Source organism: Candoia aspera, chromosome 1 (genome assembly GCF_035149785.1).
Source record: "Candoia aspera isolate rCanAsp1 chromosome 1, rCanAsp1.hap2, whole genome shotgun sequence".
Lineage (NCBI taxonomy): Eukaryota > Metazoa > Chordata > Lepidosauria > Squamata > Boidae > Candoia > Candoia aspera.
In genome coordinates, this window is record NC_086153.1 from 207,376,215 (window position 1) to 207,394,985 (window position 18,771).

Genomic DNA, 18,771 nt, shown 5'->3' on the forward strand with positions numbered 1-18,771 from the left:
ATTCTTATATAATCATAGGTACAGAACTTTCCTTCTGCCCCTCCCCTGTCCTTCCCAGTATGGCAATGTGTGTTTAGATCAATAACAGGTTGTAATTTGACCCAAATGTTATGTGTTTAAACTTTCTTTAGTCAGGGACTTTAGATACTGAGCTGAGCATGTTGTAGATTTCATGGTAGAATAGGTTTCTTATGTGAAGGCTTTTAACCATTGCAGAAACTATATACTCTGTTCCCTATAACTAAAGAACTCTGTACTGATGAAATATGTTAATACTCTGGGTTTGGGGTGATTGCTAAAATATTTTATCAGAAGGAGTTTGAAATTTGATATGTACCTTTCATTGACCTATTGATTTGACAAAACTAGGTTGACATCTGTGAAACCACCCTTAATAATGTACATATGAAAGAACAAGTGCATCTTCTTTAATAAACTCCTGGCAAACTGAATGAGGGTGTTTTGTTTGTTTTTGTCCCTAACTCTTGAAACACAAGAGTTATTTTCCAGTTTATTATTACTTTTGTAGTTCTTGCAAGTTGGAGATGATCAAATGACTTGCTAATTAATATTATTTCCATTTACATATTTCAGCAAAATGTGGAAATTTGGAATCACGTGGATTGAATTTAATCTTTTATAAAACTTCAGGCTTTTTTAAAAATTAAATGATCAAGTTTGTTCCAGAAAATTTAAATGAGGAATTCTGGATGCTACCAGTGAAAACATTGTATGTATAGTTACTTAAAACCAGAATCAAGTATTTTGCTGCATGGTTATTTGGGAGGAAAGGGGCATTTTTTTTTTTTTGCATCTGGGAATCTTAGTTCTATTTTGTTTTATCTCTAGAATACTAAAGACTTGATTTTGCCTGAAATATTGGCCAGTAGTAAGTCTTCCCCAACACTTCCTGTCTTCTCAATAATATGGGGTAGGAGAGATGGTAATGCTGGCTGAAGATCAGAAGTCGGTGTCATTTTTGAGGAGCTGGAATTAAAAGAGAACTGTGTTCACTGATCCAAATACTATTCCTTGTTTGTTGTTTGCTGAGGAGCTTGCCTCTGTTTGAGCATCAGAGTTCTTAGCAACATGTATCCTGAGGGGGAAAAACAACTATGATGTAATATAGACCAGTGAATTTTTCAAACTACATGGTGATGCACTCTTGAGAATGGAATCAAGCCATTAGTACATCATGGAGAATTACTGGTTCCAAAGAGACACCCTTGAGAGAAGAAGTACTGTAATGAGAAAGTGGCAATGTTCTAGTATTTGTTGTTTCCTTTGAAATGGCTAAAATACCTGAAATGATTTATACCTAATTGAGCTTTGCATTCCATCTGATAGGGTAAATGTTCTCAAGCCATTTATCATCAGTGGCTTTTCCAGATCTCAAAGGACTGCATGGTGTATATTTACCTTAACTTGGCTAGGTCAAAGGAAATAAAATAAGAAAGCAAGACTAATTTATGATATAGTGCCATTATAGCAAAAACTAGAAACCAAGTGGCTGACACGATTTTTACATATTTTTTTATCTTGCTGCCATTTATTGCTAATAAAATATATATCACTTAACTACTTAACTGTGGTTTTCAAAAATATAATAATCATCATCATCATCATCAGTGTGGAAAAATACAAGACTAATCTGTGTGGGTTTATATTACTCCTGAGAATTGGATTGCAGTGGGATAGGGAAATGGATTTCTATCCACTTTTGTGATCAGCCATGCCTAAGATTCCAAGAACTAGCATCTGGTCTCGAGTGCCCTAGGTGATCTTGAACTTGTGTTTCTTAAATAATGTCTCTGTAGCAAATGGTAATTTGTAGCTGAGAAGGCATTTTAAAGAGTGTGAAGGTAGGACTGCTATGATCTCCTTCAAAAGCCTTTGCATATCTTTACAGATTTTGTATCCTGACCTATGAATAGTTTGTGAATGTGGAATCCCTGTTGTACTTGGTGGTAGTTTTGCCTAGCATTGACTGTTCTATACTAAACTCTATATTTTTATTTCATTAATCATTCAGTACATAGATTTAAATTTATGCAGTGGCTATACTTCAATTTTGCCTTTTCTTCAAGGAACTCGGAACAGTACACATTGTTTTCTTTGTCTTCCCTCTTTATCCTTCCAACAATTAAGAATGATTGGCCAATGCACATTGGTAAGATTGTGATATATTTATTCATCTTTTAAAAGTAACAATCTCTCTTAAGGAAAATGCCTCTTAAGTAGGGAGAGCTTATTTAGTTCATCACCTAAGAGTGTGTGTGTGTGTGTGTGTGTGTGTGCATGTGCCTGTCTATCTCATTTGTTGACTGCCCACTCAGAACAACTTTGAGCATAATATAAAAGGTCAGTACAATAATCAAAATCATGAAAAAGATGGCCAAACAGGGAGACAACTGATCTAGTAACAGGAGAAGCATCCCACTATGGGCCCACACCATATCTCAGCTCAACACTTAGGGAAAGAACCAGGTCTTTAAGGCTTATCTAAAAGAGAGCAGGGTTGGGCTGTTCGGACCTCTGGGGGCATGCTGTTCCAGAGGGCAACTGCAGTGGCAGAGAAGGCACATTTCCTGGGTCCCGTCAGATGACATTGTTTAATAGGTTGATATGAAGCATGCCAACTCTATCAGATTTTACTGGAAGTGTAGACACTACGGATTGATCTCTCAGATGCCCTATGCCATTAAGGGCTTTATAGATGACAACTAGCACCTTGAATTGCACCTTGAAGCCTACTGATAACCATTGCAGCTTACACAGCAGAAGTGGTACATGGACACATCCTGGTGTGCCCATAAGTGCTCATGCAACTGCATTCTGGACCACTTGAAGTTTTTTGAATGGTATTTAAGAGCAGCCCTATGTAGAACATATTGCAGTAATCCATAAAGCAGTGGCTTTAGGTTCTCCTCTTTCCTCCTCCTCTTGCTCTCTTGTTATTTTGGAATGTTATATTTAATTGGTTAATGTTTGTTTCTAGCTTAGTTTTCTAGTCTCCTTTGGCTAGAAGTGTGAACAGCTTCCTTAATGTATAATATTGTTCACTTCCAGCCATAGATAGTAGTGCAGTAATGACCTGCTGGAGGGAAAAACACTTTTAGTTGTCTCGAACTTTATGTGCAGATGTTCTACGGATAGATGGATAAAGCAGATCCTCGTTTTCTTATGCTGCTCTGTTATATTTCCTTTAATCAGTTTATGAAAAAATATTTTGATTGAATTGTACTTTAAACATTTATCAGTTTTATGTGATTTCTTTCAGAGAGCAAAGTCTGTTTAAAACCAAATGAACTATATTTTCTATGTGGATACCACCTTCCCTCTCTTTCTCTGTACACACATATGCACACACACGTGTGCATATATAAATGGGAAACACTGAGACAAAGTTAAAACCTAGGCATTTTCAAGCACATTGCATATATGACCAAATTATTAACTGTACCCTAAATTTTAATGAAATATGACTTTGATTAATAGATGTTCTCCTTTTGCCTTGCTTGCAGCTTTAATTAGTCTTTTTAAAATTAAACTTATTAATGAAACAAAAAGATTGAATCCCTTTAAACTGAGCTCACTGCTTGAGTTCTTGTCATTTAGTTCTGCTTCTATCATGATCCTGTATGACACCTTTAAAAATGAACTAATTATCAACTAAGCTTTTTTTTATTAATATTGATTTGAATTTATGTATTTTATTTTTAAGAATCTCCAACAACTTGGAAATCATATAAGAGAATGAGCATTCTGCTAATTGAAGCTTTTTATGGAGGTTCACATATGCAGCTCATGGATCTTCTCCAAGAAGAAATAGGAGACTGTGTCCTTTTTACTCTTCCAGCAAAGAAATGGCACTGGAGGGCAAGGACGGCAGCTCTCTACTTCATGCAAAATGTACCAGCCAGTGCTGATTACAGGTAAAGAGAGCTATGAACAACTTCATAATGCTAAACATGGAGTTTCAGATTTAGTCATATACAGTTCTGTAGTTTCTGAGGTCACCCAGAGACAGCATCCTGGCTGAAAGATAGACATGCCAAGTAGTTCTGAGAATGTTTCCAGTTTCGGCCTTAAGATACCTGACTGAAGAACATTCACAGCAAGGTTGGGTAACAGAAACTTTCAAGCAGAGGTGACTGATGGTTGTGTTCTTAGGGCCCAGTCTGTTCTGTACCAATGGTCCATGTATCTGGAGTGCACATTGTCACGGAAGTTGGAGCCTTCAGGAATGATCGTGCTTCATAACGGACTTGTTATTTCTAAGCCATAGAATTTCGTTCAGTTTTTTCAACATCTAGCTTGGCATTACAGAATCACTTTTATATGTGACATAACAAGCAGGATAAGTTCAGGCAATATATGGAGGGAACAAAAAGGAAGGATTCCCATATGTCAGTAAAACATATTTCATTGTTGGCCAAATGCATGTTGAAGTTACTCCTTTATCAAGGGCACACTGTATGTACTGGTCAATTATAATTAAATTAAATGCCTTTCTAGAAACAGATTTTACCATCCTGCAGAAGGCTGTAAAGAGGAGATAGGAAGGAAATTCTAGATCTAGGTCCATCCATCCAAAAGGTGTCTCCAATGACCCAGCTAAGTATATTTCTCTTGGTGTTGGGATACACAGATGGATCTCTAAAGGTGATCTTAATAGATAGGTTGGCTCATTTTCTAGCAACAAAGACTTAAAGACTTCCAGCAAAAGAACCCAGAAAGCAAAAAGAAATGAGCAGAGTATGATGGAGTTCCTTCTAACCAATCCAGATCCCAATATATGCCAGCTACCAAGTCTGTTTGGAACATAACATTGTGTCTAAAGCCAGGTTAAAATAGATCTAAAGTGTTCGTATCTCAAGGAAAACCTGCATTTAAGTTTTACGTTCAAACATCTTGCCCCAGTGAAATGTCAATACCATGTGACTCAAAACTATTCAGTGTTAATGATCTACAGGGTTAAGTTAAATGACCTATGAGCCTGTTGCTTGAATAGAGAAGATAATTTCTCCTGTTAGGCAGAATTAGACAGTGGTTTAAGACAGCAGATATTGGGGTGGGAATAGGAATAGTAGCAAGATATTGGATGGACAGAACTGTATCTGCAATGCAGCTTGCTTGGTTCTACCTAAAGTAACGTATTGCCCTTGTTGTGGCGGAAAAAGCTGTGTCTGTACTAAAGTTGAAATCAGATTCAGCTATTAAGTGTGATCAGCCGCTGTACATGGAGTGTGATAAAGAAACTATTTTGTCCTTCCTATCAAGCAGCAAAATTCCATTGGCTGGTCCTGTGGATAATTCTCTATCCTTTTCATGTTTGCTGCTTGGAAGATTTGAGACCAAGGAAATAGACTCATTTTAGGACGGTGCTACAGAGTACCGTATATCAAAACATCTAGACATTGAAACAGTTTTTTTTTCTTGTGCCATTGCTCTGTTGAACTCCTAATTAATGTAGTATGATATGATGATTGACAATGTATGGTAAGACATGAATGCTAAGATGTGACTGGTAATGCTCTGTTAAATGTGAATATATGTTAGACAACAGATGCAGTATATTGTCCCTTAATTCTCCCTTTAAATATGAGTGTGTGTTAGTTAATAGCTGTAGTATTATTTCCTTCATTTTTTTTTCTTTCTTGATTGTATAGTTTTAGTAAATAACATTATTACTTTACTATTGTTTATTTTTCATGTTATGTAAATATATTGAGAACTCTTCCACTGAAGTCAAATTCCTTGTATGTCTAATTATACTTGGCCAATGAAGTATCCTATCCTATCCTATCCTATCCATTCCAGAGTTTTGGCTTTTGCCCCTGGTGAGTTCAATTTAGCTTGAAGAGTTAACAATTTTTAACTCTTCCTTTAAATAATCAAGCCTACCTATGCATGTGCAAAACATGATTCCCTAACTTAAGGAGACCCATATGTTTCAATTGATGGACTCTTTATATTACATTTTATGTCTCCATCGTCCATTACTAAATGTTTTCAATTTCTATTTGTATCTTATGTCAGATCTTTAACTGCCCAATAAATCTGGCTGAGAAGAATAAGAGTCTAGCTCACAATAAGCCCTTTTACTATTTATGAATTATGTGGACATCTGTGTATATACTGATTTTTTGAAATTTATTTATCAGTACATGTTACATACTCCTCAGATAAAAAAAGACTCCCAGAGCTGCTTCCTATCTTTATATTTACAGCATGGAAAGACACAACACAGAATAATAGATTGGGAAGGAGAAGGACAACTCAGATGCTAAGTTCTTGAAAGTTGTAATTTATTCCTTTTATATCTCTTCCTTTTTATGAAACACAACCCAATCGGTTGGGTTATTTTGTTTGCCTTCCAAATAACTCTCATAACTCTGTGATGAGAAAGAATCAATGCATCATGGCCGTCCAAGTTTGAGATAAATTATTTTGAGATCTAGGCTTCCCACATGTTGCTTCTAATTCTAAGAGTTGAAAGAGTTTTAGACTAGGTCACACTTTGCCATGTGTGATGTAGAATAAGAGTCTATACCATTTAAATTGCAAAATGTTTTTTCTGTGCCTATTCCTTGAGTACTCTTTACTTTTTCTAATGTCATATAAGCTGCCAAACTAGTGTGTTTGTGTGTGTATTTAAAAGGAGGTGATTAAATGAGGATTTTGCTTTGCTTGACTTTGAAACTATCCTGTTTTGTAGGAGTATGTATGACAAATATTATGCATTTTTCTACATCACAGCCACATCCTCCAACGCATTGCAGTGTTATCTCCGTTCCTTCAAGTTCAGCAGCCCAAGCTGTCCAGAGCTAGTTGTATTAAGCTAATCAGACATAACTCATGGGCATACACCTCATTAGTTTAATGTACAGTTACATTGACCTAAAATAACTTAATCCCAATTTGTTAAATAACCTGAATTTTAAAAGAAAGTTCTAGAACCTTATACACTTATTTGAAGTTACCAAACTTGCAATCTGTCATGTAGTTCTGTGCAATATAGCATTCAGATATTCAGACCCAAAAAAAAAATTCCATTTAACCAGTTCATCATGAAGAAGTGATGACACTGCTTTTTCTTTTGATATTGATACTAGACAAGACAACATCGTTTTATGTAGGCGTTGTCTTCATAATGTGGTTGTGGTAGTCCATCTGCAATTAAGACTTGAAGGTCCTATTAATTTCCATGGAAGCATCTGTTTTATAATTGCTTACTGGAATCTGTAGGTCTTCCCTGAGCTAGTCTTTGGTTGATCACATGTGATAGTGGTGGTGGTGGTGATAATTAGCAATAATAAATGCTGCTTTTTAGTTCAGTGCTTTAACTGCCTTTGTGGTGAACTGTTTTTATTCATGGTTGATTCTGAATGTATGTAATAGTGAGCTTCCTAAAGTCTTTAATTGGATTGGCATACAAGCTTCAATAATTAAACAATAAATAAAACTAAACCAATAAATAAAAACACAGCAGTTTGAGTTCAGTTCCAGAAAGGTGCTTTAGAACATGCATAAATGTAGCACCTGTTTGCAGCAGTTTAAAGCAGCACTGTACAGCCCTAATAAATGGTACCCCAGCTAAAGGACATGATAGCACATGAATGAAAAGGGAATTATATCCAGTGTGGCTCCACACCCCAAACTGTAATCCTGTCTTTCCCCACAATATATAAATGTATTTCTCCACTGAATAACAGGGATGCATTTACTCAGCCACTCATACAGTACCAGTCAGTGACATGAAGCAGGCAGAGAAACATAGGCACCTAAATGTACCTAAACATCTTGGACAGCGGAGGGAAATATCTAGCAACAGGCTCCTCAGTAGAACAACCAGATTATGTTGGAAGTAAAGTGTGGATTTAAAGAAATTGAATAGCATTTTTTTTTCTTGGTATCCTGGCTCTGGTATCCTGGCTTCTATACTGTATGTTGTGTTCTTATTATACTATCATCATTTGAAATTGGTGTTACACTCCCAATTTCATGTTGGGCCAGTTTAGCTTTGCCCTTTTCTTTTATCTTTGGCCAAGTAGGAAAATCTTTAGCTTGAAGACAATTAGATTCCCATCATCTTCCCTTCAACATATGAGGGAGGGAGATGGGCAGTGATAAAATTTGATAAACAAACAAACTAATAGATGGAGCCTATTCCTAAATAATCAGGAAAACAAGCCTCTCTTGGTATTGTCAGAAAGTCTTGTTTGAATCTCAAAAGAAGAATGGTTTAAAGTATAGACTGGGGTTTAAGCAGAGAGATGCCTTACTAAAATACACATTGAGTATCCCATCTGTTGTTCTTCAAATTTAGATCTTCCCTCAAACTTAGTACTAACCTTGCTATTTGCTGAGCAAAAGAGAATAGGTTTGTTCTTCATATTTTAAAATCTGCTGACTTACAATTATTCATTATTATGTCATAGCACAGTATGAAGGACTATCTACAAATGTTCAGGGGTGAAAATATTACATAGCATATGCTATGGTGCTTCTACACAATATTTCATAAGCCATCATTGTTTTTCTAAAACCCTTGGCAATGCAAGCAGCAAGTTTCATACGAATGTAGGCTGTGGATGATATCAGTTGATAATGTGTATTCAATTATTTCCTGGTGTTGGAGGTAAGTGAATAATATTGGAAACATAGAGATTAAATTGTCTGAATTTTCAGGAAGATTAACATGGGTGTCAAGTCAATGGGGAAGTTGGCAGGAGGTTGCAAATAGCGACCATGTAATGGTCGGCACAGGATTCACTTAACAACAGCAACAGGAAGTGCTGGAACTGCTGTCACTAAGCAGTGCAGTCACATGACATCATGCTTTATGACCACATCACTTAGCAATGGAAATTCCAGTCCCAATTACCACTGTTAACTGAGGACTACCTATAGATACTTCTCAGCAATAAGATCCAATCATCAAAAGCTCTCCTGAAGTTTTTTGTTTTCATTGCTTTCCTAAATATCAGGAAAGAAGGTACCACTTGAACCTCTAGATGTAGACTGTCCCAGAGGGTAGGAGCCACCACAGAGATGCATTAACTCCTGGCCCAGTCTTCTGAACTCTTGTGTGGGGAAATGTTCAGCATCCCCAGCTGTGTGAACTGGAAGAGTAAGTTCTGTTTGAAGCAGGCTTGCAGATATCTGTGCACCAAGCCATAAATGGCTTTATATGTCAACACCAACACTTTGGATTGCATCCAGAAAACTATTGGTAGCCAATGCGCAGCTCAGAGGCAAGAAGATGATTGCTGATAGTCCCATGTGATGTGTATTGCAGCAATTGACATAGGAGGTAACTAGGGTTGAAGGCCTCTTTATCTAGCAAAGGCCACAATTGTGCATCATCCCTAGATAAGCAAAGACCCTTCTAGCCACAGACTCTCCCTATCTTACAGTAGCTATGGGCCTGGAAGTACCCCCATGTTATTCCCTTAGAACAAAGAACAACTCAGTCTTCTTATGATTCACTTTCGGCTTCTTTCATACAGGCTCTGACAGCCTCCAGGACTGCTTCAAGGCTTCAATTGCATTACATAAGTATTAGGATATCATCAACATACTGGTGATACCTCACCCCAAATGAGTGAATGCCTTATTCCAGTGGATCTCTGTAAATGTTAAAAAGTAGGGGGGAGTACCCCCTCCCAACTGAGTAACTCTTTGCCCATTACCACCCATTGGAATTACCCACTCAGGAAGGAGTAGAACCTTTAGAAAATAGTGCCCACTACCTCCAGACCATTGTTCCTGTCCACCTTCAAGATGTTGAGTTTTCAGAGAGAAATTCCAATGCACAGAATTCCTAAAGTAAATTGCAAAATTTTAGATGAGATTCAATGAATAAATAACAACAAATGGGATACATCACAGAATATTCGTAAACGGAAGAATGAGTGCTAAAGGTTATTGTGATATTGAAAAATAGATATTGTAGTTTCTTTTAATATGTAGCCATGAATCTTGATTATCTGAAAATAAGCTGATCCCATGAATAATAATAGAAATAAAACAAATACAAGACACTTTCAAAGGATAAAGTACAGTAATTGAAAGTAATAAATGTAGAAATACTGAATAGTAATGCATGATTTCATTACATTTTATGACTGAGTAAATACTTATATATATTATATATGTATATATATAGAGGGAGGGAGGGAGGGAGTGTATATATGGCATATGTAATGCAGTTAACGAAAAACAAAACAATTCCCCAGATTCTTTAAAAATCTAAAACTAAAGGAACAAATCTTCTGCAGTCTGAAAAGTAAAAATCACAAAGCTTTCATTTTCTTATTAGGGCAGATTTTTGAAATAATCTTCATATGTCAACAATGACTGTAAATATACAGGAACTCTGAGTTGTAGCTCCAGTAGTTGCTTGATTATTAGAATAAGAAACCTAGAAATATTAATGAGCTAGCAGTATATACACTTTTTCAAATGGTTCTTAATGTCATATATGTTCAGAGACATGGTGTGCCATGTAACAGAAGGCTCTCATCAGTATGCAGTGATCTTTCTAAATTACTCAATTTAATATTGATGCTTACATGAGTAAGTGGACACAGTTCTTGGACCTAATAAAGAAATAGCATTAAATAATATTCTCCATCCAGTATGAATTATGATAAGGAAGAAAATCATAGGAAGCTTCCCCTGAATGATCCAACATAATTTAAATGCATTTGGGATAGATGCAAGCAATTGTGGCATTATGATTTATTGTGTTGTACTTGTAATACCCTTCTCCCCACCCCTCCCCACCCTCCAAATAAGCTAGTAATCTAGCTGGATCCTTAGATCTGTATTATAGGCAGACTTCACTTCTGCACAACACCTGTAATTTAGGAATAAGAGGACCGTGTTTAAATAATCACACAAAATATAAAGTTTTTGACATTAGTATAATCTTTCCAATATTATCAAGAGATCCTTTTCTGATTATCCCTCCATTAGCTAAAGCAGGAAGGGATGAAACAATAAGGGTGAGGACATCAACCAAACTTCTCTGCTTGATATCTGTATTGCCTTGCCAAGTGGTGAATGTGTTCTTAAAATATTTGTGTACCTTGTTAGACATCCATGTGTGGTGAAATCCTCTTACCTCTTTGATACAAATATCTCAATCTGCCTCTGTGGTTACACCACTTTTTCTTAACTTCAGAAGTCATGTTGCATAAGGAAAACTCCAGCACATCAGAGAAATTTCTTCTGCTTTGTAATATTCATGAAGTTTACACTGTCAATCTGTTTTGCTTCCATTCATAGTTTTGCACTGATTTGCACTGAACTCCAATTAGAATGGGTTATTCCTAACTTTTAATTACCATAAAGTTTTTGAAGTTATACTTTATTTTAGAAGAAATCACATGTACGCTGTACAAATGGAAGAACAAACCTTTAAGAGGAAATGTATAGGGGAGGTTACACGGGGAAAAATGTAAAGAAATTTTGTCATATTTTAACTCAAAAAGCTACCATCTGCCAACATTTTTACTGAACACAAAACATATTAATTCAAAGTGAATGCTAAGTTTATATTGAAGTCTTCCTGAATAATTTTCAGGTTCCCTACTTGTTTTTTCCCCCTTCATTTTCCCAATGCAGAATTATTGTGCAAAATTGCTGAATTTATAGTTTGACTTTAAAATTCTCTTTAGCTGAGACACCCAGTCACTGGCTTGTGTGACAGTATTATTAAGTATCAGACAAATTGGCCAAGGTTGTCCTCATATGTAATCACATTACTATCAGGTTCTTGAGACAAGAAAGGAAATCTGTTGGCGTACTGCCTGCCCTGTTTCTGAATCTCCTTGCTAGATTTAAAAGAGATTATTTCAGAGGTATTGGGACTATCAAGATTTACTGTTTTAAGACTTCTGACGTGAGACTCATGGATCAGCAGTGCTCACCATTACTGAAGGAACTTAGTATCATACCTCTACACAGAGAGAGAGAGAGAGAGAGAGAAAAGAAGAAGAAGAAGAAAAGAAGAAGAGGGGGAGGGGAAAATTTAGGCTTACAGTGGCCTTGAAACTTCACATGAGGCGGCAAGTAATAGAATGGCCCACAACTGAAGACAGATTTGAGTTGGGTATCATTGGTATGTTGATCATTTCTAACATGTTCATTGCTGGCTGCTATAGTTGAGGCCCAGTTTTGAATTACATTCTCTGGAATAGTCTGGGAATGGCATATCTCAAAGACTGCCCAAACCCAGCTCTGACTGCCTCTTCCAATTGCCTGAGGAGTGGTCACACAAAAGGTAGATGGTAGATGTTTTTAGCTGTAGCATTTAGACTAGACAATGCTATTCTGCACTCTTCTTGTCCCATTAACCCTGGATTTTTTATTGATAGTGAAAACATACCTGTTCAAAGTGTCTTTGAGATAAATACAAGCTGAGCAGTATTATTTTAAGCTGTTTCTGGGGTGTTGTTGTTTCTCTTTCTTCTCACCTTTTCTTCTTAGGGATATTTTTTTTTTAACCACAAATGCATATCAGAATTGGCTGAACTTGGATGCTGCACTGGAGCAGAGTAATTAGGAACAGATTTCTCTTATTTTCTGTGATAGGGTAAATAGGTCTAAACAATTATTATTATTATTATTATAAATTATTATTGTTGTTGTTGTTGGCCTCCATGAATCTCAAATCCTGACCTGTTTCTCTAAAGCACTGCAAAGGGTGTTGCCGCAGCAGATCTACAGAGACACTTTGTCATCAATGTAAAATAGATGCGTATGGGTGGAATTTGGATATTGAGTTCAGGATCAGATCTTTGGGGGTAGGGAGATTGTGGGGATGAAACAGATTGTGTGGCCTATACAATTTCTGGCCATTCTCAGATGGCTTGATGATAGTTGTAATCTGAAACTCTGCAGGTCACCAGTTTGCCAGTTCCTAGATTAACTAGATGTAATGGTGAGTTTGCTGTTTGTAATTATTGGGTTCAGAATGAAATTTTATAGCAACATTATGAGTCCATTTAAAGCAGTTAAAGGATTTTTAAAAAGAGCATTCACCAGTAATGTTTCTAATTGCTCATCCATTTCTAAATCAAACTGAAGGAGGTTCTTCTATCAGTAATCATTGAAGACTGTTGTTTACAATAACAGTGAAGAATTTTCTGCGGCTCTTGTTTCTTTTTTCCTCACCACTAGTGTTAAAATCTCATATCTAAAAAGTTTTTGTCCACCACAGACATAACTGATGGGTGCAATATCCTTGATGTAAGTATGGTGTGGATATATAAATTCACAGAAGTAACTGTCAACTGTCGATCAATAAGCCTAACTCTACCCATTTGGTGGGAAAAACATGAGACAGCCAAAATAAGTAGACATAATCAATTGGTACACGAAACTCACTGGCAGGCAAAAAAAATTTGGTGAGCCAAAAAGGAGCAAGAGCCTTTTCTGCTGTAGTAATTTCAGTTTGTTTTTGAGTTTGTGCCATAGTATCAATTTTTCTAACCCATTTATTTTTTGGGACAATAGATGTATGACTGGGTCACTATCGACTACAGGTCAATTAATACATTACTGAAGCTTGAGTAACTTGGAATGCATCTTTGATATGATTGGGATGTTTCTCTGTGTGCTAACAATCGTAAGTATTACACACAGATCCCTCAGTTTGTGTAATTAATTAATTAATTAATTATATTCATTCATCAAATTTTGTCACCGCCCATCTGCCCCCAGAGGAGGGACTCTGTGAAGTTTACAATAAAGGTAAAAGATTTAAAATACAATAAAACCATAAATAATACATAAAATATAAATATAAATACAAGATATAAATATAAATATAATATAATATAAAATAATTCCCCTATTTATGAAATGATGAGGAGGAATAGTCCCACGTCTTTGATAAAGAATTCTTCTGTGTATATATATCTAAGCAGGTTATACAGCATTACTAAACTAAAACCCACAAATTAAAATTACTGAGGAAGTAGAAACTTCCTTTTAAATGATCTTCAAGAAGGGTCAAAATGAGACCCTTGCACTTTGGAAATAAATTTTATTGATATATAAATCGACATCTAAGGGAACAAACAAAATTAAGGTTAAATACACTCTAATTTTAAAAATCTGAGTACTAGATCACTTTAGCTTTGTACGTATTTTTAAGATAAATCTTAAAAATATATACAAAGCTAAAATGATTTAGTACTCAGATTTTTAAAATTAGAGTATATTTAACCTTAATTTTATTTTGCTTTCCAGAAAATACTGGAGATCTGAATTCTGCATAGTAGGAATATGTTTGCCCTATATATTTAGTGATGTTATCTCAACAGACTGATAGGGCATTGAACTATTGATCTCTACTGAAAACACTTGAAGAACCAAGAAATCTTTCTTCTTTGATTTCTCTTTCTCTCTTTTACACACACACACACCCATACACATGAACAAGGAAGCCAGAACGAAGCTAAAATTTGCCTCAGGTCTTAGTATCATGTTAGATATTTCAACAAAGTAATCCATGTTCTGACTGCACACCTCAGTGCTGTCTTAGTAAGTTGGTGCCTTTTACAGCCATAAGGGTTTTTCCGCATATAGTTCCATCAGTTAAAATAATGGCTTTCTCTTGTAAAACTGTAATAAGCATACCGTTTGTCTTTTAAAATACAATTGTCAATTTTTAAGAGGTAAATATATTTTGAGTATTTACCCTGAAGGTCTTTAAGGAGTAGAGTCTGTTAGAAATAAAGTCTTTTATCCATAAGAACAGTTACCTGAGGTGGTGGTATAAAATGTAATACGTTACATTTCTTTTCTTCTTTTTTTTAATACACTGTAAGAGCTATTAAAATCATACACTCAACACTACACTGTAACATTTAACCCATTTAATGTGTACTTTTGCTTCTTAGTTTCTCATCATTGTTTGTTTATTTTTAGCAAACCACTTTTTGCTCTGATCCAGTGAGGATGATGGGAAATAAGCACATTAAAAGATTTCATTTCAGACAGTGCAGATCCTTCCCATTTTTTCCTGTTGTTTAACCATTTAGTTTGATGCAGGGTTCTTCGACACCATTTTATTAACCTTCCATTGGTCTAATGAAAGTATTACCTTAATAAGGATTTTGGATTTTTCTTTCTCATAGGCAACCTGGCTGCTTTTGGTTTTTATGCACAGAAAGAGAACAATTATGTGTGTGTGTGTGTGTGTGTGTGTGTGTATAGCTACTCTTTGATCACATAATACTTTTGGGTCTGTTTGGACTAGGTTCTGTTTCCCTTTCTGTATTTCCACTGCCATGGAATAGGAAAAATGGGAAGATTTTAGATTCAGTGATTCATCTATTCAAATCTAATAACATTAATAAAGATTATTGTGTACATAACCCTTAACTGAGTGAGGATTTTTTCCTCCTCCTCCTCCTCTTCCTCCTCCTCCTTGGTTGAGGGATTTTTTTCAATCCCTTTTCCTCTAGGGACTGAATTTTAAAGTAATAAACTGTGCATTATTAAATTTATTTCTAGAATGGATTCATATTCAGAGGTGAATAAAAAGAAGATCAGCAACATATCACTTCAGAAAGACCTCTAAGGGACAAGATGTCCTCCTTTTAAAATCTTACCTCTAGAGTTAGTAGAAAGGAGATATTAAAATTACATCTCAGGTGTAACTGCAAATCCAGAAGTCAAGAATGTAATGGCTAGAATACAAACTGATTGGGCCAGATGTTGCATTTGGAATTTTGACAGCATATTGTGTGCACTTACACAAAACAGGTTCCAGAGTGGGCATGCCCACTCATAAAATATTCACTTACCTGAAAGCAAACTGGTAAAATTGCTGCAGTTTGTCTTCAGGCAAAGTGAAGTCCCTATCCCTTTTTTTTCTTCTTTTTTTTGATCAGGTAGACACTTCGAAGTTTTAGCCACAGCCTAGAATATGTATATAGTGGTAGGCAACATTGCAAACACAGATGGATTGGTAAAACAGGATCTGACAGCTTATTTATTTCATTGATGTCCCACCTTTCCTGTTCAGTCAAGCACTCAAGGTGTCTACTAAAATTTAAAATAAAACTGAATTTTTCAAAGTAAGCAATACAGTCGCAATTATTTATTTATTTATTTATTTATTTTATAAATGTTTTCACAGTTGCAATTAACAATCAAATAAATACGGAAACCATTAACATGGAAAGCTGGCAAAAGAGATGCATGTATGGAGATCTCTGAAACACAGAATGGGGCCCACTCCCAAGGGAGTACATAACATAGTCTGGAAGCAATATAAGGTGCAAGAAACCCTGACCCTCTGACAATGGGAGCATCCTGATCACCTTAACCAGGCAGGACCACAGCAGTGTTTATCCTGTACTCTGTTCAGTTCTTCCACGGGCCACACTCTTGGCTCATCCATCTTAGAGCACTGAACTACAGCTACCAGACTGCTCCTCCTTGCTGCTGGATCCCAGAGCAAGGGAAGAGAGGTGATGTCTTCTTACTAGATCACCCTAGTAAGCAAAGAGCAATGTTTCACAGTCCCACAGCTGCACAGTGGCTTCCTTGCCTGGGCTGCTCAACCTCATTGGTAATAGATTCAACCAGGCTATTAGATTTTGGATAGTTTAATCTCCTCTCACAGGGTCAAAGGTGGCCACAGGCTTATCCCAGGTCATCAGTGGCTTAACCAATGCTAGAGGGCAACTTTAGATCTGGTTTTCTCCTCAGAGGAGATGAGACATGATCTGGTGTGGGAAATATTTTTCTCCCTCTTTTGTTGTAGACAGATCACTTCCGTGTGACTAGGTGGTAGACTGGAGCCACTGAAATCGGTTTGATTAAGACAGTTTGCTCTGGGTGTCTGATGTACCCTTTGAACTTTCAGGTGGTGCTTGGGGAATTTCCCACTAATTTGGAGACAGTTCTTTCAGGGACATGAAGGTGATGAGAGCATCACTTAGGATTGCTCTCCAGTATCTATTTATTAACTGTTGGTCCTTGGGGCCTCCTTGCCATACTAAGAAGAAGATGCCAAGCAATACAAGGAGAAGACAAGAGCAAATGTATTGGAGTAGGGGACACCCTCTTGGGTAGTTGTACTCTTTTCACAGTGCATAGTTCCAGTCAGTGGTTCTTGAGGAAGAAAGATAAGTCCCGGAATACTTCTGTATGGAGTGCCCCAGAGATTGACCCCCTCCCCCATTTTGTTCAACATCTCCATGAAGTATCTGGAAAGGTTATCTGTCCTCATGGGATGAAATATTGATATGTGGAGGATATCCAGTTCTATATCCCCACCCAGAACCAAATGGTAGATGCAGTGGATGTCCTGACTCTATGTTTAGAGGTTGTCATGGTTTGGATGGCAAGGAACAGATTCACACTGAACCCAAGCGAAGCAGAATAGGTTTAATGATAATAAAGAAGCTAAATGATTCCAGGATAATCCACTTTGATTCTGGGCAGGGTTTTGTTCTACCTGAAACAAGAGCAAGATCACAGTCTGGGAAATCTTCCTGGATTCATATTTCCTCCTGGGAGAGCAGGTGGAGGCTTTGGCCAGGAAGGACTTTGCCCAGCTTTGGCCGCTGTGCCAGTTGTAGCCTTTCCTGGAATAGGGACTACTGAATTCAATAACTCAGACCCTTGTCATTTCTTGTTTGAATTATTGCAATTTGCTGTATACAGGGCTATCTATCCTTGAAGACAACCCAGAAACTTCAGCTGATGCAAAATGTGATTGCTTGTTTGATAATGGATAAGACCTATTTGTGCCATGTTATAGCTCTATTATGGAGGCTGCATTGGTTATTGGTTTGTTTCTGAATGCAATTCAGAGTGCTGATTATCACCCATAACGCCTTAAATGGGTTGGTAACTAGATGCTCTGTAGAATCTGTCCACCCATGGTGAATGAACTGTTAAGTGCCTGCTTAATTTACCCTCCTGTCCAGAAATCCAGTGGGAGGACACTTGAAAGGAGGCATTTCAAGGACGGTATCACACAGATCATGTTCAGAAAAGACAGGTTGTAATCAAGCATAACAGTCACTAGATCTGACCAGCTCAAGGGAAGCAGCAAATGCAGTAGATATAATTATGTGACAGAGCCAGCGTTAGCTGTGGATAAAAGAAATACTCTCAGATTTCAAACCTGCTCTTCCAAGAAATGTGCAATGCCATCCAGAACAGGCTGAACCCAATCCTCAAGTCCAGTTTATTGTTTAGCAAAAGTACATCAAACTTGCCTGGATTTAATTTCACCTTGTTTTTTTACCAGCCCATTATTGAGCCTTGGCAACCTGCAAAGGTACTGTTTACTTCCTTGGAAGTGGATGGTAAGGTGCAGCAGAGCTGGGTATCATCAGCATATTCATGAACCCTTATTCCAGAGCTTTGGATGAACTTTCCCAGTTCCCAAGGGAGAGACGTGCTCGGTCCTATGGTTGTTATTCATATTGTTATGTTTAGTTCTGTTACTATCTGAATTTACAAAGATGGAGTATGCTGCTCAGCACCCACTTTGATTGGAGTGGCCTATAAACTACAGTATGTAAATAAATAGACAGGAATGGAAGTGCTCATGGGTAGTTACTTACCTATGCTTGAATTAAGTCTTGAGAAACTCAGGTTCAAATCCACGTTCATATGAAGCTTATGTATGACCTTGAGCCAGTCTCAATCTCTCTCTCAAACCTCTCATGGCTCATGTCAGAACAGAGTTGTGTCTATGCATTATGAGAAAATCATGTTAGAACA

At 36.8% G+C, this 18,771-nt stretch overlaps 1 protein-coding gene across 1 annotated transcript in view; it reads left to right on the top strand.

Annotated features, from left to right (window-relative positions):
- The window catches only part of GTDC1 (glycosyltransferase like domain containing 1), a 238,027-nt gene that overhangs the window by 60,615 nt on the left and 158,641 nt on the right, over nt 1–18,771 (top strand). The window contains exon 2 of the mRNA XM_063318392.1: nt 3,725–3,935. Coding sequence (XP_063174462.1) covers nt 3,757–3,935 — 179 coding nt within the window. The 5' untranslated portion in view covers nt 3,725–3,756. The remainder of the gene's footprint in view (nt 1–3,724; nt 3,936–18,771) is intronic.